The sequence below is a fragment of the Schistocerca serialis genome, chromosome 8, assembly GCF_023864345.2.
Source record: "Schistocerca serialis cubense isolate TAMUIC-IGC-003099 chromosome 8, iqSchSeri2.2, whole genome shotgun sequence".
Lineage (NCBI taxonomy): Eukaryota > Metazoa > Arthropoda > Insecta > Orthoptera > Acrididae > Schistocerca > Schistocerca serialis.
In genome coordinates this window covers 568,069,802-568,094,723 of record NC_064645.1, presented here as the reverse complement: position 1 = coordinate 568,094,723, position 24,922 = coordinate 568,069,802, and the positions used below count along the sequence as shown (strand labels likewise).

Sequence of the window (24,922 nt, the reverse complement as noted above, 5' to 3'; positions counted from 1 at the left end):
GCTCTGTAATGGTGTGGGGCGTGTACAGTTGGAGTGATTTCAGACCCCTGATACGTGTAGATACGACTGTTACAGGTGACACGTACGTAAGCACCCTGTCTGATCACCTGCACCCATTCTCGTCCATTGTGCATTCCGACGGATTTGGGCAATTCCAGCAGAACAATGCGACACACCACACGTCCTGAATTGCTACAGAGTGGCTCCAAGAACACTCTTTAAACACTTCCGCTGGCGACCAAACTCCCCAGACATGAACATTATGAGTGTATCTGGGATGCCTTGAAACATGGTGTTCAGAAGAGACCTCCATCCCCTTGTACTCTCACGGATTTATGGACGGCCGTGCAGGAGGCGTGGTGTCAATTCCCTCCAGCACTACTTCAGACATTAGTCGAATCCATGCCATGTCGTATTGCTCCCTTCTGTGTGCTCGTGGGGGCCCTACACGATGTTAGGCAAGTATACCAGTTTCAGTTCGTTAGTGTACAGTTAAGCTGAAGTATCATCCTGATAAGAGGTAGACAATGTTAGCTTGGTATCTTTTTAAGATACACGTTTGTGACATAAACTCGTCACCTGCAGCTATTTTGTTCTATGTTTCAAATATCTTTTAACGTTGCTACTTAGGGTTAGTGGTATTAGGATAATATGAGCTTTCTGTTTTTATCAGGTATGTTTCATCATATTTTTACCCTTGTTTTTTTTCTGTGTACAGGGTGTCCATTTGAACTGAAGACATTGAAATATCACGAAAATACACATCGTATCAAAAAAGTTATAATTCCAACTTGTTTGTCTCGAAGGGGGACATCCAATGCTACAACGCTCAACCCCCCTACCAACAACGTGTGTGGGTGGTGGGAGTAACTTTGAAATCTTCAATGGGAACCTGCGTTTTGTATTGCAAATTACGATTCTACGGCAAAATCCACAGACGTTTTGTCTGAAACGTTTTCTTCGTTTCGCCCCAGATAGTGCTGTAATCGCAGGAATAGAAATGGGTGCACAATCGTAATTTACGAGGTGCTGCTCAGTAGCCCTTGAATATCCTATGGTACGTGGGACCCTGCCTCTATGCTGCGAGGGTAGGACCGGCCAAGTATTTCATAACTTCTAATTGGAAACCCCATTCGCAACGTTATATTCCTCCGAAAATGGGACTACTCGACGCACCACTGTGGACGTGCCTAGAGGCGAATACTATTCTACTTTTTTAATTAGAATAAGTGTTCAAACATAATACTGCCAACTGCAATACACTTAGTGATGCACTTTTAAAATCACCATACACGGGACAGAAGCATATCTGCGGGAATGTCAGCACAGGTGTTTCTGATGCAGTCGACAATGTCTTCTTGCTCTGTTGGCACGTGGTGGTACATCTTACATTTTAAATATCCTGACAAAAAGAAATCCGGTGACCTAGCGGGCCATTTAATAGGGCGATCTCTGCCGATCCTCTGACCATTGTAAACACGGTCAATACCTCCCGTGCTTCAACTGCGTAATGCGCTGGGCAACCGTCATACTGAAACCAAATACGTTGTCGAACGTCCAGTGCAACATCCTGCAGTAGTACTGGTAGTTCCTGTTCAATACTTGCGTCCATTCAATGTGCCGTCGATAAAATGCGAACCAATGAGTTTGTACCCCATGATAACACATCATACGTTAACCGACCAAGGACGTTGATGGTCAACTTTCCGTAACCAGTAGCGATTGCCTACACTCCAGTAATGCATGTTATGTCGGTTAAAGCTACCACGGTATTTTAATGTAGGCTCATCGGAAAACAAGTACCTCGGCAAAGAAAGTAGGGTCGTTTGCATTTGTTGACGTGCCCATTCACCAAACGCTTTCCGATTATGGAAGTCGGCGCCATGAAATTCTTGATGCAGTTACACGAGGCATGGATGATACCTATGACGACGCAGTATTGTGACAATACTATCTAAGGAAATACCGGAATTTGCGATGTAATAGCGGGCGCCTATCGCTGGGTTGTGGTGAACTGCCGCTAGTACAGTTATTTCGTTATCTTCTCCTGCAACACGTTCGCTTCGTTTCCTTTTGTCTCTATGTACACTTACATCAGACACAAAGGCGTTCACAGCCTTGTAAAAGAAGGAAAGAGAGCGAGCTTTATCTGGAAAACGCTCGGCATACAAGACAACAGTAATCTTGACATTTCTCCTACGTTCTCCATAAATGAGGATCATATCAGTTTTCCTCTGTGCTTGCAACATTCTACATCCACTTGCACGGCTGTTCTCCAAATGATAGGTGTGCAGGCAATAAACAGTGCGTCAGAATTGTAATGTATAGAGCTGCTATCGGTTCTACGTCTGCATGATACGTGACCTCCGTTCACAGTGTACTGCCTGTTATGATATATTGTAGTTCGTTACATGGCCACGGTGGCGCTTCGAGTAGTCTTCCGTTCGATATATTGGATGAATACAACGTCGCAAATGGAGTTTCCTATTAGAAGTTGTAAAATACTGACCCGTCCTACCCTCGCAACATGAAGGTGGAGTTCCAGGTGCCAGTGGATATTCAAGGACCATTGACTAACATGTTGTAAATTACGACTGAATACCCATTTGTACTCCTCCGATTACAGCGCCATCTGTAATGAAACGAAGAAAATACTTCAGACAAAACATCTGTAGATTTTGCCGTAGAATCGTTATCTGCATAAAAAAGGGCGTTCCCACTGAAGATTTCAAAATCGCCTCACGCCACCCACTCACGGGATGGGGTGCCACCAGTCGACTGTGGTGTCGTCGTATGTCCCCCTCCAAGACAAACAAATTGGAATTATAACTTGTTGGTGTGATGGGTAGTTGTCGAGATATTTCAATGTCTTCAGTTACAATGAACACTCTTTGCATGCATATATATACATACATCCTTTCCGTAATTTTTTACCTTACTGTCACGAGATGTTTGTTGTACAGCAGCTGTATTTGATTTCCATTTTCGCGACTGATCTGAAGATGGTCGTTATGTACCCAAATCGGTAGTCTGACGACAATCCGTTTGTGATAATTGTCTGGAATTAAACAAAGAAGTACTGTACCTTCTGTAACACTGTTTTTAATCGCTGGTACGTCGCAGCTTGTAATGGGAAGTGTCTGTGTGTTTGTGTCAGGCGTGGCTGTTGCTGGGTTTCCCACTGCTGGGCAGCGCGTGGCACACGGCGTGCTTCCTCTGCCTCACCTTCGCCTGCTACCTGGTCAGTACCAGCATATTAACTAATTAACATTTTACTTGTATATGTTGTACAATACCTACTCTCGCCACATCTTAGAATTAATTCCTGTGTGTAATCTCAAGTGCTGCTTCATGTGTATTATGCACCAGTGATACGGGGGCGTGCTGAAAAGTAAAGCCTACAAATGTTTATGTGAAAACTTCTAAAACTTTTTTTTTTAAAAAAAAGATTTACGTTCAACATCCTGTTCCTCACGTCTTGATATATATTTGTCAACATAGTCTCCATGGCGACTAACACACTGAGAGACAATTTTTTTGAAACCGACACTGTAGAATGTTTGGCTTTGTGGACGGAACCACAACCTCAGCTCTACTTGCAGCGGTTCATCACAAAGTATAGTTCTCGAAGGTGTTCTTTGAGTTTAGGAAGCAGATGAAAATCTGTCCCATGTCGGTTCTGTATGGAGGATGATCGGTGACATTGAACCCAAGGCGTCGGATTGTCGCAGAGTCACAGTTCTCGTGTGTGATGTCATTTTTATCCTGAAGGAGAAGGTGCTCAATGTGTGGACGACCTCTTCAAATTGGAAACACGATTACAGCACGTGGTTTCTCACGCACCGACATAGTTCCGTTACAAGCCGCCGTGTTAGACACTACAGTTCGGAGCTCTAGCGGCAAAAGGCTGAAAATATATAGACGTGAAGAATAAAGGTGTAGAATGTTAATGTCGTTTGTTTCATTTAAAAGCCTAAGAGTTTTCACATAAAAGATTCCGAAGCATTACTTTTCAGCCGGCCATCGACTCTGCGTTGCACTGACTGGATTGCACCGCGATAAATAATACTGTTACAATACACGAATCCCTTCTTACTTCATTTACATGGTTACCACTTTCCCGTATGTATCTTTTGTTTCTGTATTGTTGCCAGTTGTTGGCTGTCTAGAGAGACAGACAGTGTGTGTGTGTGTGTGTGTGTGTGTGAGAGAGAGAGAGAGAGAGAGAGAGAGAGAGAGAGAGAGAGGGGGGGGGGCGTATTTCTGGTTTTCTATTAGGATTCTTAACTATAAACAGCGAAGGAGAGGCAAAGGCCAAAAATTTGCGAAAGCATTATGCTGCGCACGATGTTTGGAAACCGCTGGAATGTGTGTGACGTCCTTAGGTTAGTTAGGTTTAAGTAGTTCTAAGTTCTAGGGGACTGATGACCACAGCAGTTTAGTCCCATAGTGCTCAGAGCCATTTGAACAAACCGCTGGGATATAAAAGTTGGCGTTTAATATGCAGTAGGTCAATACTCTTACCTTCAGGTAAGCCTTATGAAATGTTAGATACATGTTTCATTAAGTAGCAGGTAATAAAGGATCAAAATCACTGACATAAGCGCGCGCACGCACGCACACTCACTCGCACACACTCAGTCACAAACATGAGCGCTCGCGCACTTAATTTTTTAATTTTTGTTTCGCACAACAGATAAGAAAGTCTCAGAAATAAACTGAAAATAGTATTAATGCACTGTCTCCAGCAAGGTTTTCGGGAGGTTTCTGTAGGATTTAAGGCAAATATCGCAACCAGTTATCCCCTTCTATTTATTTATTTTCAGTCAGGAACCGTTCTGCATTTTCAGATAGCTTTATAAGTGGCGGGAAAAGACGGCGACTCCGTTGCTGTACTCCGCGGCCTACAGAGTAAAACAGAAAAGGTTAGGTGATCAAAGTTGTCGAGACGCTTCCTTGGGTTGGAAGAAAAGTGCCAGAACCGGTAACCCTGACGCAGGTTTCTCAGCTCAGAATGCATCTAACTTTGGCTCAGAAGGGGATAAATTATGCTGCCACATAAGTCTTTGGTCACTAACCTAATAGTATCAAAAGTCTGACAGATAGCCATATAGCATTTAAAAGGAAATTAAAAGAATTTCTTAATGCAACTCCATCTACTCATTAGATGAATTTTTGGATAGAGTAAGTGGGTAATTTCCCCAACCCCCACAAAAAAAAAGAAATTAAAAATATTAGGTGTCATGTTCTATTTTGTGTGATGTAATATCTTGTATAGACACCTTTTATTAACCTGACACGTTGCACATCATTACGAAGTGTCGTATTCATGATCTATGGAACAAGCACTAATCTAATCTAACCACTCCCTACCTAGCCTGCTGCGATTTGGCTGTGTTGGTTCAGGACTGAAGCAAGTAGGGAAAGAATAAAACGAAAAAGCAGTCTACACACAGAGAACAGTTTGGAACGCTTCTGGGTACTGCCAGCTCTCTCGGATTTAGCGAATAAGATTGAGAACTCTAAAAGAATCAGGCATGGCAGTATGGTAGCGAATGATGTCTCCTAAAGCAAAAGAATGTCGAACAGTTCACTGATTCTACTCCGTCGGCACAAGTACTAATATATACAAGAATATATCTCGGCATAATTGCGGTACACTACTATCCACGCTTAAAATTAAAGTTACCTTCAGCTCTTTCTCTTGTTTCAACAGAGGTTTTAGTGAGCGCTTGGTAGTGATGCAACTGCATAAGCTTCAAGTCAGCTCATAGATATTCCCAACTTTGGAACCCCCGTCATATAAATCCAACTCACTGGAAATGCCTAAAGCCAACAAATGCTCAACAATGGTTCAAATTCTAAAACAGTTCGTTCTGTCCAGCTGGATAAGAAATAGAAGGTAAAAAGAAACTTTAGAGAGATATAAAGCTAATACCTGTATTTAACATAAACAATAAAAAATGTTTTATGGAAAATGGACAAAAGGAGAGGAGATACACAGGAGACATCAAAATTAGCTAACTAAACGTACGACTTTGAATAACAATGAAGTGCTAAGTACTTTAAGTATATACAAAGTTATTAATTATAGTTAAACTTTCAAAACGCTGTAGAAATAACACCAATGGTCAGAACGACATCAAATTGCAACGGAATATAACGGGAGAAGAGGGAGAACGTATGGCAGAAGAGATAAATTAGTATGAAAATTGATTAATAGATGGCACTATATGTGTTAGAATATGTAAATGAAAACACCTTTTATTCGCACGACCCATTCAAGTCGATATAAACACGCTGGGTACACGGCTTTTCCTTCTTTCGCCTCTGCGACGTACGCCGTGACTGTCGCAATGCAGGATCGCGCTCTGCTTGTAAAGCTGTATTACAAGAATGATGACTGTGCACACGTCTTTCTGCAGAAGTTCCGGACACTGAAGGGTTTGAAGAAAGGGGTGCTCCAATGACGGCTGTAGTCTGGAGAAAATGATCTGGAAATTCTAAAAGACTGGTTCTTTTGGTGTGAAACCTAGTAGAGGGAGGAAACGAAATGATTCGACGTCAGTGGAAGCAGTGGACACATCAATGCAGGAGGAGATCAGTGGTGGTGTGCAAACGTGTAGTTCATGGAGAATTCCCCGAAAATTGGGCATACCCGTGAGCACGGCGGGTAAAAACCTATGAAACATCCTTCTTTGCTGTCCATTCAAAATTACCCACGTGCACGAGCTGCTTCCTGCTGACCTGCCAGCAAGAGAGACCTTTGTTTTAGAATTTCTTGCTCGCGCGGAAGTGGACAATGATCGGCCGTGGAAGAATTTGTGGACAGACGAAGCCCACTTCCCCCTTACAAGATGTGTAAATACACAGAATTATCGAATATGGGCAATGAAAAATCCACATGTAAATCAACCAGTACCCCTTCAACCTGAAAAGGTCACTGTGTAGTGCGGGTTTACGGCATCATTTATCATAGAGCCATATATTTTTGTAGAGACAGGTGCTGCCGGTTTTGTTACCTGTACCGCCACTGGTAAGCGATATGAGTGTCTTGCGCAGCCACGTCATTCCAGCTCTCCAACAGCGCAGATGTGTGAATGGGATCATTTTTATGCAAGACGGCTCACCTCCGCTCATTGCAAATCCAGTTAAGCAGCTGCTGTAGCGACATTTCGGAAATGCTAGAATTATCACCCTACAGCCTGGCCGTACCAATCACCTGATCTTAATCTGTGTGACGTGTGGCTGAGGGCTATCTGAAAGATATTGTGTTCAGTGCTCCGTTTGCAAACTTAGCTACATTGAAGGCACGAATTGCGCAACACATTTTGATCGTGACCCTGGAAACACTTCGATCAGTTTGAAACATGCTGTTTCTCGATTTCAACTTGTTGCGGAAAATGGTGTACAGCGTACTGAACATGTTTTGCGCCAGTCACACGGAATTGAATAACGCGATTTCATTATGACTGATGCTTTTTATGCGGTTTTTGTCCTCAGGACAATTAAAAATCGATTTTCCCCATCCCATGTGATTTGACCTTGCCATGGTGGATGGGGTCAAGTAACTAACAGCATCACACCTTTACACCCATGCACACTGAGTAGTACAGTTTTTTTAACGTCAGACATACATCTTAGGCATTTTTGTATGATTCATTTGTATTTGTTGTTGACCACTATTGAATTATGATTCTTACGGCTCCATCTATTGGTATATTTTGTAACTATTTATTTTTCCTCCGTCACACGCGTTCCCCCTTCTCTGATAATATTCCGTTTCAATTTGAAGTCATTCTGACCAGTGGTGTTGTTTCTACAGCAGTTTGAAAGTTTAATTTTAATTATAATCACCCTGTGTATTTACGACTAGTCGAGAATCACCCAGCAGCAACGCAGTATGAGTTTGTGAATATTTTTGTTTTATTTATGACACTGTGACTATACTAGGTAAATAAGACATCGTTTTATGATTGTAGCGAGATGGAAGGTAGTTAATCTCTGACACGAAAAGATGAGGTAGATGTAACGTGCGTTTTATAAGACTAACTTTAGACAACTTTGTTGCTGTATATAATATCAAAACAAATACCCCCTTTGGAAAAGCGACAATGCGTTACTCAGCTGCCGTTCTTGTCCAGTATTTGAAAAGAAGCATGTACGCAACTTCACTGTTTTTCAGAGATCACTAGCAACTATTAACAAGTGAAAAATTTGAAAATCTGTTTAATATGAACATCAGTCGTAACTGAGATTTACGATTCTACAGAGAATATTGTAATAAATCATAGTAGTAACGACCACTAGCGATCTCTTTAAGATTGTTTTGGAATATCTGAGGAGTTCCAGTTTTCTGCCTGATATCGACCATCGACCTCTTATAGCTTTTGCACCAGAGGGTAAAACACCATACTAAGGCCCAGACAGGGGGACAGTCTATACGGAAATTAATTTTGCTTCTAGCATTGTGGTTATAAATTTCAGTGTTCATCCTAAATTAATTCTCACTCTTACCCACGAACACACGTAATGGCACGTAAAGCGTAAAAATTAGAAAGTGCTTCAAAAGACTTGAAGAGGATGTCAGCTTTCCAATTAACCCATGCCAATATTGTTACTGCACGCTTCTGTATAATCAAAACTTGATTGACCTTAGCTGCGTCGTCTCAGACTACCTCGTTAGCAAGTCAACAAAATGAAAGAGTTCTGAAAACAAAGCAAGGAGAATTGACCAGTTTGGTTAACGTACGAGTTTCGGGAGCAGAACGGAAAACCGAAAACTTAAGGGCTGATCATGTTCTAAGGACACTGAATAAAAAATTAGACTCTTGCAAGGGTACTACTAATTTTTGACGGGAGTCTCCAAATACATGTATATGTCTCTCTCTTTATTATTGCTTCTGTCCAACTCTAATCTCATCCTAAATCCCGGAGGACTGCTTATTATTCTTGATTAGTAACGCTAGCGGCCGTGTAACGGTGGACTTAAGTACTTGGCCAAAGTAATGACGGCAGGAAGCAAGTGATTTATGTGAATTTCGCCCTACTCACACCAACCGGGAGTGCACGAATGACCTTTCTGGGAAGACGTCAATCTTTATCAAGACAATGATATTTTTCTGTGCAACGGTTAAGTCCGTATAATACAGATCGGCTAGCAGAGATATGGTGCACGTGATATAAACACAGATTACACCGAAAATCTGACTGTATGTGATTCTGGATCAGAAAAGGCCTGATCTCTCTAGCTTCCGTGGCTACAGCTATAGAATGAGGATGCGCATGGCAAGGGCGAAGATAGGAAAAGCATCACATAGTATCAGCCAATGGCAAAATGATGCAGTTCCTTACTTGCATGATAGCTATGCTAAAATAAAATTTCATAGTGGAATAAGGGCATGGATAACTTCAGAGGTAGCAACATGGAAGTTGGGAGTGCACACAAGGCGAAGAATAATCCTTCATTGACGTTCAAATGGACACTCAACATAGTAACAAAAGGAACAGTCCATTCTCCACCTCTGTTGTACCTCACTGGAGCAAAAGGCTGCGCATCAGAGTAACTTAAGTCGATGTTAACACCTTGCCCTTAAATTACTAAACTCCGTAATTACCGTTATGTTTAAAAACCATTATGAAAATTGGATTTTATTGGGCGTACAATCGTTTATCAGACTCATTACGAAAGCTTCTGCTTACGATATCTTTACTTTATACACACGTGGCGATCGGGTTACGCGAAAATTCCTACCGCAGAAACAAAGCACACCTTTAAATGTTGTCAAATCCATGTAAAACACTACAAAGCTGCCAGTTAACCGTTGAAGTTGATAACTTTGACATAGCAGTTGCCAAATTTTTACTTAATTCTAGAGGAGACTCAGTCCTCGAAGTTACCAGTGTACATATTCAAAGACTTCGATTTATGTCAGTATCACTATGTGAGATGACTGAGGAAAGCACTGCTTTTAAATTAATTCGAAGTTCTTCTCAAGTAAAGAAACACCTATGGTGATGCACATGATCCGTATTGATATGAACAAGAGGATAATTCAAATTCAAACATCACTAAATGAAATTAATGAAGGGGTTTCCTAACAAAAGACTGATATCTGCCCTTAACTGAGACAAAAAAAATTTACGAATGCATGTTCCATGGAACATTGATGCATGTCACACCGTCGGGGGGGCCAAGAGTGAGTTACCGAAATTTCCGGTCGGTGTCAGTGAAACTTCCCCTTAGAAAAATTAATGAATTACTGTGCTGATAAACGTCTACGTTGTTTGATCTTCAAACAGCTGAGCAAAACTGAACGTACTCAGACATTACTCTCTTTACTTATTCTGATCAATACTAAACTGATACACAATATTTTTAGTGCAATGCAATCTGACTTTGAAAAATCCCTACATAACAATGGTCCTGACTAACAATAACCTATACCTTTCACAAATCACTTACCTCACAAAAATCTTCGTTACTCGAACTACTGCAATACAGCGAGCGCCACTACTGTCAGCTAAATAAAAGATTATAACTACTGAATGCGCTAACTACTGATAGGCATAGTTAGCAAATGAAAGATTTTGATAGAGAACAAACAATGTACACTCCTGGAAATGGAAAAAAGAACACATTGACACCGGTGTGTCAGACCCACCATACTTGCTCCGGACAGTGCGAGAGGGCTGTACAAGCATTGATCACACGCACGGCACAGCGGACACACCAGGAACCGCGGTGTTGGCCGTCGAATGGCGCTACCTGCGCAGCATTTGTGCACCGCCGCCGTCAGTGTCAGCCAGTTTGCCGTGGCATATGGAGCTCCATCGCAGTCTTTAACACTGGTAGCATGCCGCGACAGCGTGGACGTGAACCGTATGTGCAGTTGACGGACTTTGAGCGAGGGCGTATAGTGGGCATGCGGGAGGCCGGGTGGACGTACCGCCGAATTGCTCAACACGTGGGGCGTGAGGTCTCCACAGTACATCGATGTTGTCGCCAGTGGTCGGCGGAAGGTGCACGTGCCCGTCGACCTGGGACCCGACCGCAGCGACGCACGGAAGCACGCCAAGACCGTAGGATCCTACGCAGTGCCGTAGGGGACCGCACCGCCACTTCCCAGCAAATTAGGGACACTGTTGCTCCTGGGGTATCGGCGAGGACCATTCGCAACCGTCTCCATGAAGCTGGGCTACGGTCCCGCACACCGGTTGGCCGTCTTCCGCTCACGCCCCAACATCGTGCAGCCCGCCTCCAGTGGTGTCGCGACAGGCGTGAATGGAGGGACGAATGGAGACGTGTCGTCTTCAGCGATGAGAGTCGCTTCTGCCTTGGTGCCAATGATGGTCGTATGCGTGTTTGGCGCCGTGCAGGTGAGCGCCACAATCAGGACTGCATACGACCGAGGCACACAGGGCCAACACCCGGCATCATGGTGTGGGGAGCGATCTCCTACACTGGCCGTACACCACTGGTGATCGTCGAGGGGACACTGAATAGTGCACGGTACATCCAAACCGTCATCGAACCCATCGGTCTACCATTCCTAGACCGGCAAGGGAACTTGCTGTTCCAACAGGACAATGCACGTCCGCATGTATCCTGTGCCACCCAACGTGCTCTAGAAGGTGTAAGTCAACTACCCTGGCCAGCAAGATCTCCGGATCTGTCCATCATTGAGCATGTTTGGGACTGGATGAAGCGTCGTCTCACGCGGTCTGCACGTCCAGCACGAACGCTGGTCCAACTGAGGCGCCAGGTGGAAAAGGCATGGCAAGCCGTTCCACAGGACTACATCCAGCATCTCTACGATCGTCTCCATGGGAGAATAGTAGCTTGCATTGCTGCGTAAGGTGGATATACACTGTACTAGTGCCGACATTGTGCATGCTCTGTTGCCTGTGACTATGTGCCTGTGGTTCTGTCAGTGTGATCATGTGATGTATCTGACCCCAGGAATGTGTCAATAAAGTTTCCCCTTCCTGGGACAATGAATTCACGGTGTTCTTATTTCAATTTCCAGGAGTGTATTTACCTTAATAGCGTTAAAAAGTCATTATATATATATATATATATATATATATATATATATATATATATATATATATATATATATATATATATATCAGTTCATGACATCCAGTCTTATAAATTTACTATCTCTGATGGACACACGTCCAGATCATCCGCTCTCAAAACTCAGTCATCTCTCTCCCCAAATCCACCACTGCTGGCGGCTCACCTCCAACTGCGCAACGCTATGCGCTGTTCACATCCAACTGCCCACCACTACAATGGCGAATATTACAACAATGCCAACCAGCCACAGACTGCACACAGCACAGCCAGTGATTTTCATACAGAGCGCTACGTGGTATTACCAACATAAAAACCTAAACAGACTACTTACGTAGCCCCCATGCTCCGCACAAAAAATTTTACGAATTGTTTTGGGCAGTGGCCAATACAGATTTCAAATTTTTTTTATAATTACAATAACAAAGAAATCAAATGCACACACTTATTGATATACTGTTGGTCAAAAGCAAAGGTTTTCTCACAGTCCATAAAGGCAGTGCTGATCGTTCATCACAGTAAAATTGCAGTGTTTTTCTGAAAGTCTGAGCAGTAAAAGAAAATGCATACAGAACTAGTGGATTTCCATGCAGTCTTGAAGAAGTAGTGTAGTCCTTCCAACAGAAAGACTGTGCTAGCTCTTGACATGCAGACAGGTAATGGGCCACAATAGAGCAAACCCACAGCAGAGTCAGTCGAAGTTGAATAATATTGGTAGGTAGGTCATCACAGAGCAGACCCACTGTAGTCCTGATAGAAATAATGGTATTGGTGGGTCATCAAAGGTGCAGACCCACTGCAGTCCTTGTAGAGACGGCCAGCAGCCATCTGTTGCGACTGTGCAGGTGCACAATCACCATCGAAGAGTCTTGTGGACATAAACCACTATTTGTGCACTCACAAAGTTTTTGGAATTGTCCTTAGAACCAGACATGCTGTTAACCAGTCCCTTGCTGAATTATCAACACACGCGCAAATGCTAAGAGTACCCTTTTTTTCTCGCATATTCTGCGTGTACTATGACCGGTTTTTATGTTGGTAACACCACGTAGCGCTTTGTATGAAAATCACTGGCTGTGCTGTGTGCAGTCTGTGGGTGGTTGGCATTGTTGAATTATTCGCTATTGTAGTGGTGGGCAGTTGGATGTGAACAGCGCGTAGCGTTGCGCAGTTGGAGGTGAGCCGCCATCAGTGGTTGATGTGGGGAAAGAGATGGCAGAATTTTAAGAGCGGACGATCTAGACGTGTGTCCTCCAGAAAGAGCAAATTTGTAATACTGGATATCATGAACTTTTGAACACTATTAAGGTAAACACATTGTTTGTTCTCTATCAAAAGCTTTCATTTGCTAACTATGCCTATCAGTAGTTAGAATCTTTCATTTAGCTGGCAGTAGTGGCGCTCGCTGTATTGCAGTAGTTCGAGTAACGAAGATTTTTGCGAGGTAAGTGATTCATGAAAGGTATAGGTTATTGTTAGTCAGGACCATTCTTTTGTAGGCATTTTTCAAAGTCAGATTGCGTTGCGCTAAAAATATTGTGGGTCAGTTTAGTGTTGATCCGAATAAGTAAAGAGAGTAATGTCTGAGTACGTTCAGTTTTGCTCAGCTGTTTGAAAATCAAATAACGTAGAGGTTTATCAGCACAGTAATTCATTAATTTTTCTAAGGAGACGTTTCAACCGTTACCCGCAGGTATCGTTTTCATAAAGGAGTGTAGGTGAATAGCCAGTGAATCGGGGAGAAAGAAGAGCGAGAAACGCTCTGATTTGCAAGTAACTAACTTCACCAGCCATTCAAAAAGGCTAGCAAACGGCGGTCGCTGAGAGGACCAGTTTTTTAAGGGAATGGGGTGAATCTTACTGCCAACAGTTCGGAGAGAAACAAGTGGGAACAGTTTCATTCGATATAAAAAGTTTGATAGGCCTCTCTGACGAAGTTTTACCAAGGGTGCCATAACACTGCCAGAGAGCACAAGAAAGTCTCTGTTCCCGTCACTGGCAGATAGGAATACATACAATCACACATTCATACATTCAGGGATTATTCTTGGATATAGTGTGGCTGAGAACAGGATGCTGGTGATTATGCAAAACAAACATTGTCAGACCATACATATACTCTTTCCAGCGGGGTGCTACACACATTATTATACAGTAAATAAAAACTGTAATTTTGAATATATCGAAATTGACGGAAAAACTTAACAGGCTTTAACTTTTGGGTTAATGAAAGTAGTAAAATACATATGTGAATGAAAAAAATACTAACGGTCGTCAGCCTAATTGGCACGTTAATTTGGAAACATGAGTTTAAGAAAATTGAATATCAGTAACTGAAGTTGCTTTCATTAGTATTGCCTTTGAATAGCACACAGGATACAAACGGACACAGGGCACTCTTAAGCCGTGGGTAGCAATAGATATCAATAATGCACGAACCAGTAATCATAGAAAGCAAAAATGTACCGAACTCGTAGTAATGACAGCTATAATAAAGATCATTACTTGACTCAGTACTGAGATGTTACTGCAGGAAGTACAGAACTAAAGTTGGACGTGGGGGGGGGGGGGGGCTTCTAACAACCACACAAATAAACCAAATAATATCAAAATTACGCTGTTTATACTCCCGTTTAAAGAAATATATCAGATTTCCTTGTTGTTGTTGTTGTGGTCTTCAGTCCTGAGGCTGGTTTGATGCAGCTCTCCATGCTACTCTATCCTGTGCAAGCTTCTTCATCTCCCAGTACCTACTGCAACCTACATCCTTCTGAATCTGCTTAGTTTTTTTGTTTTTTTTGTTTTTTTTGTTTGTGGTTTTAGGGCGCAAAACTTCTATGGTCATTAGCGCCCAGCCCGTGACGTAGAAAACAGGAAAAAAACGAAATTTAAAATCAGCAGCAATGGAAACATAGTCAGAAAATTGGAGAAACTAAAGGCAGAAGGAATGCTTAAAAGTCCACTATAGAAAGGGGTTGGTTGTCCACAAAAAAAAAAACTTCAAATGACTGACGTCATTTCACTGTCACTAATAAACTGTAGAACGCGGTCAGCTGAGCGCGTGTCATCTGCTAAAATCGACGATAGATCAGGCGATAGCTGTAGACGGGAGCGTAACGGATTAAAATAGGGGCATTCAATTAAAAGGTGTCTGACCGTCCACAGCTGAGAGCAGTGGGGACAGAGTGGGGGAGGATCACCGCTTAAAAGATGTCGATGACTAAAAAGACAGTGCCCTATCCGGAGTCGAGCTAAAATTACCTCCTCCCGACGACGCGTTCGGGAGGAAGAGGTCCAAGCGCAAGGAACGGCTTTCACTTCCCGCAATTTATTGTGGGGAAGTGTTGACCAATGCGCATGCCATAAATGAGTAACTTGGCGACATAAACCGCTCCGTAGATCGGTAAACGGAAGAGACTGAAGAGCTGGCCGAGGAAGAGAGACTGCAGCCTTGGCCGCTATATCGGCCGCCTCATTTCCACAGATACCAGCGTGTCCCGGGAGCCAGAGGAACGCCACTGAGACGCCCCCCAGGTGGAGCAAGCGCAGACAGTCCTGAATCCGGTGGACCAGAGGGTGCATAGGGTAAAGAGCTTGGAGACTTAGGAGAGAGCTGAGAGAATCTGAGCAGATTACGTACTGTATCCGCTGATGGCGGCGGATGTAGTGGACAGCCTGGAGAACAGCGTAAAGCTCTGCAGTATAAACCGAACACTGGTCGGGAAGCCGAAAGTGATTTGGGGTGTCGCCAACAATATAGGCACTCCCTACACCTAACGATGTTTTCGAGCCATCGGTGTAAATAAATGTGGCTTCCGTCATTTGTGCACATAGAGCAGCAAATGCCCGACGGTAAACAAGTGTAGGGGTACCATCTTTGGGAAATTGACATAGGTCTCTGAGCAAGTCGATCCGGGGACGGTGCCAAGGCGGTGCTGTACCCCAAGTTGTCAAGAAGGTTTTAGGAAAGCGGAAGGAAAGAGAATGGAGCAGTTGACGGAAGCGGACTCCCGGGGGTAGTAGGGAGGAGGAGCGGCCTGCATACCCGACATCAAAGGAGGCGTCGAAAAAAAGGTTATGGGCTGGATTAGCAGGCATGGAAGACAGATGGCTAGCATAACGACTCAGAAGGACTGCCCGCCGATTGGACAGCGGAGGTTCAGAAGTCTCAGCATAAAGGCTTTCCACAGGGCTGGTGTAAAAAGCTCCAGACACTAAACGTAATCCACGGTGGTGGATAGAGTCGAGACGCCGAAGAATAGACGGCCGAGCAGAGGAGTAGACTATGCTTCCATAATCCAATTTCGAGCGCACTAAGGCGCGATAGAGGCGGAGAAGGACCACCCGGTCCGCTCCCCAAGAGGTACCATTCAGGACACGAAGGGTGTTAAGGGAACGCAGACAGCGAGCCGAAAGATAGGAAACGTGGGAGGACCAGCACAGTTTTCTGTCAAACATAAGACCCAAGAATTTTGCGACGTCGGAAAACGGAAGGTTGACAGGACCTAGATGTAAGGAGGGCGGAAGAAACTCCTTACGTCGCCAAAAATTAACACAAACGGTCTTACTGGGTGAGAAACGGAAGCCGGTTTCGATGCTCCACGAGTAGAGGCGATCGAGACATCCTTGAAGACGTCTTTCAAGAAGGCTGGTCCTTTGAGAACTGTAGTAGATCGCAAAATCGTCCACAAAGAGGGAGCCCGAGACATCAGGAAGGAGACAATCCATAATTGGATTAATGGCGATGGCAAACAGTACAACACTCAGCACGGAGCCCTGGGGTACCCCGTTTTCTTGGGAGAAAGTACGGGAGAGAGTAGTGTTCACCCGCACCCTAAATGTGCGCTCTGCCATAAATTCGCGAAGAAAAAGGGGCAGCCGGCCTCGAAAGCCCCAAGAGAACAGTGTGCGGAGGATGCCTGTCCTCCAACAGGTATCGTACGCTCTCTCCAGATCAAAAAATATTGCTACCGTTTGGCGTTTCCGGAGAAAATTGTTCATGATATAAGTGGAGAGAGCAACAAGATGGTCAACAGCAGAACGATGCTTTCGGAATCCGCATTGGGCTGGTGTTAAAAGACTGCGGGACTCCAGCCACCAAGCTAAACGGTAATTCACCATACGCTCCAAAACCTTACAGACACTACTCGTGAGAGAAATGGGGCGATAGCTAGAGGGGAGATGTTTGTCCTTTCCAGGTTTCGGAACGGGAACGACAATAGCTTCCCGCCATCGCCTGGGGAAGGTACTGTCGGTCCAAATTCGATTATGAAGGCGAAGGAGGTGACGCAGGCTATGGGTTGATAAATGCAGCAACATTTGGACATGGATACCATCCGGTCCTGGGGCGGAGGAGCGAGAAGTAGAGAGTGCATGTTGGAGTTCGCGCATGGAGAAAACAGTATTGTAGCTTTCGCGATTTTGAGAGGAGAAAGCAAGATGCCGCACTTCTGCTGCACGTTTCTTCGGGAGAAACGCTGGCGGGTAATTTGAAGAGCTCGAAATCTCAGCAAAGTGCTGACCCAATGAGTTAGAAATTGCGACGGGGTCCACTAAGGTATCATGCGCGACAGTGAGCCCAGAGACCGGGGAGAAACTAGGCGCGCCTGAGAACCGTCGAAGCCGACTCCAAACTTCCGAGGAGGGAGTGAAGTTGTTAAATGAGCTAGTAAAGAATTTCCAGCTTGCCTTCTTGCTATCGCGGATGACGCGACGGCATCGCGCACGGAGCTGCTTATATCGGATACAGTTGGCCAAAGTTGGATGGTGACGGAAAATGCGAAGAGCACGTCGCCGCTCACGTATTGCGTCACGGCAGGCCTCGTTCCACCAAGGAACTGGAGGGCGCCGGGGCAATTCGGAGGTGCGTGGTATTGAACGTTCCGCAGCTGTGAGAATAACGTCGGTAAAATGTGTGACCTCATCGTCGACGCTGGGAAAGCGACGGTCATCGAATGTCGCTAGAGACGAAAAAAGTGTCCAATCGGCTTGGGCAAACTTCCAGCGTCGCGAGCGCATATATGGCAGTTGAGGCTGCAGTCGAAGAACACATGGAAAGTGGTCACTCGAGTGTGTATCATCAAGGGCGAACCATTCGAAGCGCCGAGCTAGCGGAACAGTACCGACCGCAAGGTCCAAATGGGATAAATTTGCCGTGGAGGCAGACAAAAATGTAGGGAGCCCAGTGTTGAGGCAGACTAGATCCGCTTGGGGGAAGACGTCTAGCAATAGTGAGCCACGTGGACAAGGATGTGGAGATCCCCAAAGCGGGTGGTGGGCATTGAAGTCCCCAACCAGCAAATAGGGGGGTGGAAGCTGATCAAGAAGATGAAGGAGATCAGCTCGTGCCATTGGTGTAGACGATGGAATGTATACCGTACAAAGAGAGAACGTGTATCCAGAAAGGGAAAGACGGACGGCGACAGCTTGGAAGGAAGTGTTTAAGGGGATTGGGTGATAATGGAGAGTATCATGGAGCAGAATCATGAGTCCTCCATGGGCTGGAGTGCCTTCAACTGAGGGGAGGTCATATCGGACGGACTGAAAATGAGGGAGAACAAAGCGGTCATGGGGACGCAGCTTTGTTTCCTGAAGACAGAAGATGACCGGCGAGTAGGATCGTAAGAGGATCGACAATTCCTCCCGATTGGCGCGAATGCCGCGGATATTCCAGTGGATAATGGACATAGGGTGAACAGAAAATGGAGGAACGGCACCAAGGGTGCTGTCAACTCAACGACTGCTCAGAGCTTGCGACCGACAGCATGGAATGGCATTCAGTCGAAGGCAGAAGATCCTGATCCATAGGTTGGTCAGGAGCAGCTCCTGCCACCAACGATCGGCCAGTTGACCGGCCACCAACAGTGCGCCTCGGCGACACAGAAGATGGCCGAGGGCGATTTCCGCCAGGTGGTGCTGTAGATGGGACACGCCTTGGCGGAGAAGGAGAGGAACTGTGTTTCTTCGTAGCCTTCTTGGAGGTATGTTTAGATGAAGGAGGAACCGATGGTTGTGAAGTTGCAGTACGTAAAAACTCTTCACGAGAATGCTCTTTTTTTGTAGACTTGGCGTCTGACTTTTGGGCTCGAGATTTAGCAGAACCCGACGAAGGGTGAGCCATAGAGTGGGCAGGCGAAAGAGGTGAGGTTGAACGGGCGATCTTTGCGCTGGCCGATCTGACGACCGTGGTACTAAATGTGAGGTCGCAAGTCTGCGTGGCCGCCTCCTTTGTTGGCCGAGAAGAAGCAAGGACAGCGCTGTATTTTCCTTTCTGAGGCACGGTGGGCTGTCGACTGGCGAGTAACTTTCGAGCAGCAAAGGTCGACACCTTTTCCTTCACTCTTATTTCCTGGATCAGCTTTTCGTCCTTAAAAACAGGGCAATCTCGAGAGGAAGCAGCGTGGTCACCCATACAGTTGATGCAGCGAGGGGATGGAGGTGGACAAGCACCCTCATGGGCATCCCTGCCACACGTAACACATTTGGCCGGATTGGAACAGGACTGGCTGGTGTGATTAAACCGCTGACATCGATAGCAACGCGTAGGGTTTGGGACATAAGGGCGAACGGAAATTATCTCATAGCCTGCTTTGATTTTTGATGGGAGTTGAACTTTGTCAAAAGTCAAGAAGACAGTGCGGGTTGGAATGATGTTCGAGTCAACCCTTTTCATAACCCGATGAACAGCGGTGACGCCCTGGTCAGACAGGTAGTGCTGAAATTCTTCGTCAGACAATCCATCGAGGGAGCGTGTATAAACGACTCCACGCGAGGAATTTAAGGTACGGTGCGGTTCCACCCGGACAGGGAAGGTGTGGAGCAGAGAAGTACGCAGCAATTTTTGAGCCTGGAGGGCACTGTGTGTTTCTAACAACAGGGTACCATTCCGTAATCTGGAACAAGACTTTACAGGACCCGCAATTGCGTCGACACCTTTCTGAATAATGAAAGGGTTGACCGTGGAAAAGTCGTGACCTTCGTCAGACCGAGAAACAACAAGGAACTGTGGCAACGATGGAAGAACCGTCTGTGGCTGAGACTCAGTGAACTTACGTTTGTGAGCAGACATAGTGGAAGGTGAGGAAACCATTGCGGAAGAATCCACCATGATTACCGGCGTCTCCGATGGCGCGCTCCTCCCTTGTGGGGGCCCTCACCGAGGGCACACCCGCCTTAGGTGATTGTTCACACCTCAGGTCACACCTCCCGACATACGGACGGAGGGACCAATCGGCACTTTCGGAAGGTATCAGCTCGGGTAATCACCCCTCCCTGGGCCTGGCCTTTACCAGGGGGTACGTACGTGTCCTACCTGTCTACCCGGGGCGGGGAATTACGCGTTACCCCGTCACCGGCTACGCATGGAAGTGCGTGGGTCGGCCTTCAGACACGCACAGGGAGGAAGAAAGAGAAAGGGAAAGGAAAGAAGAGGGGGTCTCAAACGCCGCAGCGGAGAAAAGGGTAAAGAGAAGAGGTAAGGAAAGGAGATGGACAAAGGAAGGAAGAAGACATACAAGCAAGGAAGAAGAAGAATGCGGTACATTTACAAGCGTCCGTCTCCGGACGTAGGCGCAAACCATACTCCCAGAGGGGGAGAAAGTGAAGGAAAGAGCAAGAGGTGAGGGGGGGAGTGAAGACAGGGGATGGGGAAGGATGCGGAAAGGGAAGGTATGCAGCCCGGAAAGGAAGGAAGGCCACATTAGCTCGGGGCCCCGTGCTCGCTACGCACGTATCCACAAAAGAGTTGTGGATCCCCTGGGGGGGAATCTGCTTAGTGTATTCATCTCTTGGTCTCCCTGTACGATTTTTACCCTCCACGCTGCACTCCAATACTAAATTGGTGATCCCTTGATGCCTCAGAACATGTCCTACCAACCGATCCCTTCTGCTGGTCAAGTTGTGCCACAAACTTCTCTTCTCCCCAATCCTATTCAATACTTCCTCATTAGTTATGTGATCTACCCATCTAATCTTCAGCATTCTTCTGTAGCACCACATTTCGAAAGCTTCTATTCTCTTCTTGTCCAAACTATTTATCGTCCATATTTCATTTCCATACATGGCTACACTCCATACAAATACTTTCAGAAATGACTTCCTGACACTTAAATCTATACTCGATGTTAACAAATTTCTCTTCTTCAGAAACGCTTTCCTTGCCATTGCCAGTCTACATTTTATATCCTCTTTACTTCGACCATCATCAGTTATTTTGCTCCCCAAATAGCAAAACTCCTTTACTACTTTAAGTGTCTCATTTCCTAAACTAATTCCCTCAGCATCACCCGACTTAATTCGACTACATTCCATTATCCTCGTTTTGCTTTTGTTGATGTTCATCTTATATCCTCCTTTCAAGACGCTATCCATTCCATTCAACTGCTCTTCCAAGTCCTTTGCTGTCTCTGACGGAATTACAATGTCATCGGCGAACCTCAAAGTTTTTATTTCTTCTCCATGGATTTTAATACCTACTCCAAATTTTTCTTTTGTTTCCTTTACTGCTTGCTCAATATACAGATTGAATAACATCGGGGAGAGGCTACAACCCTGTCTTACTCCCTTCCCAACAACTGCCTCCCTTTCATGTCCCTCAACTCTCATAACTGCCATCTGGTTTCTGTACAAATTGTAAATAGCCTTTCGCTCCCTGTATTTTACCCCTGCCACCTTTAGAATTTGAAAGAGAGTGTTCCAGTCAACATTGTCAAAAGCTTTCTCTAAGTCTACAAATGCTAGAAACGTAGGTTTGCCTTTCCTTAATCTTTCTTCTAAGATAAGTCGTAAGGTCAGTATTGCCTCACGTGTTCCAGTGTTTCTACGGAATCCAAACTGATCTTCCCCGAGGTCGGCTTCTACTAGTTTTTCCATCCGTCTGTAAAGAATCGCTGAGGCACGCAAGCCTCCCCACCAACGGCAAGGTCCATGGTTCATGGGGGGGCAGTTCCTTAGTAGCAATAATTTTCCAATTATCTTTCTAATATGAGAAGAATATTGTGGGGACCCATAAACTGCTATAGTATCACTCGACAAACTCTGATTATTTCAGTAGCAAAATTTAATTTGAACAAAGTCACTTCTTAACTTCACTTGGGATGGTCTATATTGTACTTTTAAAGGCACATTATTCAACACTGAACTCAATTAACGTCAAAAAAAATCATTCATGATAGTAATCAAGGGTAAATTATGTTTCTAACGAGTTTCCCTTATTTGCCTTTTTCATCACCTGTGAACAGTAGTTTAGACAGTAACGTACAAACAATCTGGTACAGTATGTTTGAAAAGCGATACTTTGCAATAAACTGAGAGTACTTTAGCAAAATTCTAACTAACTTCACTTTTGTTGATCCTTGCACATTTGACAAACATAAATAAATCACTAGTTCATTTGAAAAAGAATACTCGGTTTTATAAATACTTAGGAGGGGACCCTGCATAGGTTGATGATCAGGATAGAAGATGCCGTCACATATACAGATTTACAGCATTTGGATTATTATTAAAATCACTCACAAAAATTAACTGGTCCATGCTCTAATACATATCTGTATGCATGAAGTTGGTGGAGCTGTGGGGAAGTCGTGGTGGCAAGAGATGTGGTGGCTAATCTGTACTCACAGTTCTTGATGTTTGAATGCTCTCTAAAATGTCTTATTGGCGATGGATTTTTAGCGTGTTAGAGCCATTCCTTATTGCCGAGAGTACCAACCAACAGCTAAATCCACACACGATGTAAACTTCCTTGCAAAGCGGCTTCCGACTGCCTCCGTTTTCACCGTCGACGTGTACCGTGCAACGGCTAGCCACTGACTGCGTATCGTTCACACCAAAGAGCCGCCATGTTCGATCGCCAAAACCACCTTTTACATCGCGCCATGCCACTTCATTGTGGAGGGACTTCCCTACGTCTATTACATTTTACAATACAAGTGCCCTAAGCATGAACCACCTTCCAATACAAATTGTTTATCTTTTAAACTTACACATAGTATAAAAATTTATTATTTTAAAGAGTCATTTATCTTTTTCCATATACAGGGTGGTCCATTGATATTGACTGGGCCAAATATCTCACGAAATAAGCATCAAGCGAAAAAACTACAATGAACGAAACTCGTCTAGCTTGAAGGGGGAAACCAGATGGCGCTATGATTGGGCCGCTAGATGGCACTGGTCTAGGTCAAACGGATATGAACTGTGTTTTTTTAATAATAGGAACCCCCATTTTTTATCACATATTCGTGTAGTACGTAAAGAAATATGAATGTTTTAGTTGGACCACTTTCTTCGCTTTGTGATGGTTAGAAACGTATAATTACGTGGTATCACGTAACATTCCGTCAGGGCGGACGGTATTTGCTTCGTGATACGTTACCCATGTTAAAATGGACCGTTTACCAATTGCGGAAAAGGTCGAACAGGAAGTGTTCAGCCACATGTGAAACGTCAGCCACGACCTGCAACAAATAATGATGCCCAAGTAGGTGTTTTAGCTGCTGTCGTGGCTAATCCGCACTTCAGTAGCAGACAAATTACGCGAGAATCAGGAATCTCAAATACGTCGGTGTTGAGAATGCTACATCAGCAAACCATATTTCCATGCACCACGAATTCCATGGCGACGACTTTGAACGTCGTGTACAGTTCTGCCACTGGGCACGAGAGAAATTATGGGACGATGACAGATTTTTTGTACGCATTCTATTTAGCGACGAAGCGTCATTCACCATCAGCGGTAACGTATACCAGCATAATGTGTACTATTTGGCAACGGAAAATCCACGATGGCTGCGACATGTGGAACATCAACGACCTCGGCGGGTTAATGTATGGTGCGGCATTATGGGAGGAAGGATAATTGGCCCCCATTTTATCGATGGCAATCTAAATGGTGCAATGTATGCTGATTTCCTACGTAATGTTCTACCGATGTTACTACAAGATGTTTCACTGCATGACAGAATGGCGATGTACTTCCAACATGATGGATATCCGGCACATAGCACGCGTGCAGTTGAAGGGGTATTGAATAGCATATTTCATGACAGCTGGATTGTTCGTCGAAGCACCATACGATGGCCCGCACGTTCAACGGATCTGACGTCCCCGGATTTCTTTCTGTGGGGAAAGTTGAAGGATATTTGCTATCGTGATCCACCGACAACGCCTGACAACATTCGTCAGCGCATTGCCAGTGCATGTGCGAACATCGCGGAAGGCTTACTACTCGCTGTTGAGAGGAATGTCGTTACATGTATTTCCAAATGCATTGAGGTTGACGGACATCATTTTGAGCCTATATTGCACTAACGTGGTATTTACAGGTAATCACGCTGTAACAGCATGCGTTCAAATGGTTCAAATGGCTCTGAGAACTATGGGACTTAACATCTGATGTCATCAGTCCCCTAGAACTTAGAACTACTTGAACCTAACGAACCTAAGGACATCACACACATCCATGCCCGAGGCAGGATTCGAACCTGCGACCATAGCGGTCGCGCGGTTCCTGACTGTAGCGCCAGAACCACTCGGCCACCCCGGCCGACCAGTATGCGTTCTCAAATGATAAGTTCACAAAGGTACATGTATCAAATTGGAACAACAGAAATAAAATGTGCAAACAAACCTACGTACTGTATTTTAATTTAAAAAACCTACCTGTTTCCAACTGTTCGTCTAAAACTGTGAGCCAATGTTTGTGACTATTACAGCGCCATCTATCACAAAGCGAAAAAAGTGGTCCAACTAAAACATTCATATTTCTTTACGTACTACACGAATATGTAATAAAAAATGGTGGTTCCTATTAAAAATAAACGCAGTTGATATCTGTTT

General features: G+C 44.7%; 1 protein-coding gene across 1 annotated transcript in view; it reads left to right on the top strand.

Moving 5' to 3' along the window:
• The window catches only part of LOC126417124 (uncharacterized), a 147,919-nt gene that overhangs the window by 62,115 nt on the left and 60,882 nt on the right, over window positions 1-24,922 (top strand). The window contains exon 3 of the mRNA XM_050085020.1: window positions 3,158-3,241. Within this exon, the coding sequence (XP_049940977.1) occupies window positions 3,158-3,241 (84 nt within the window). The remainder of the gene's footprint in view (window positions 1-3,157; window positions 3,242-24,922) is intronic.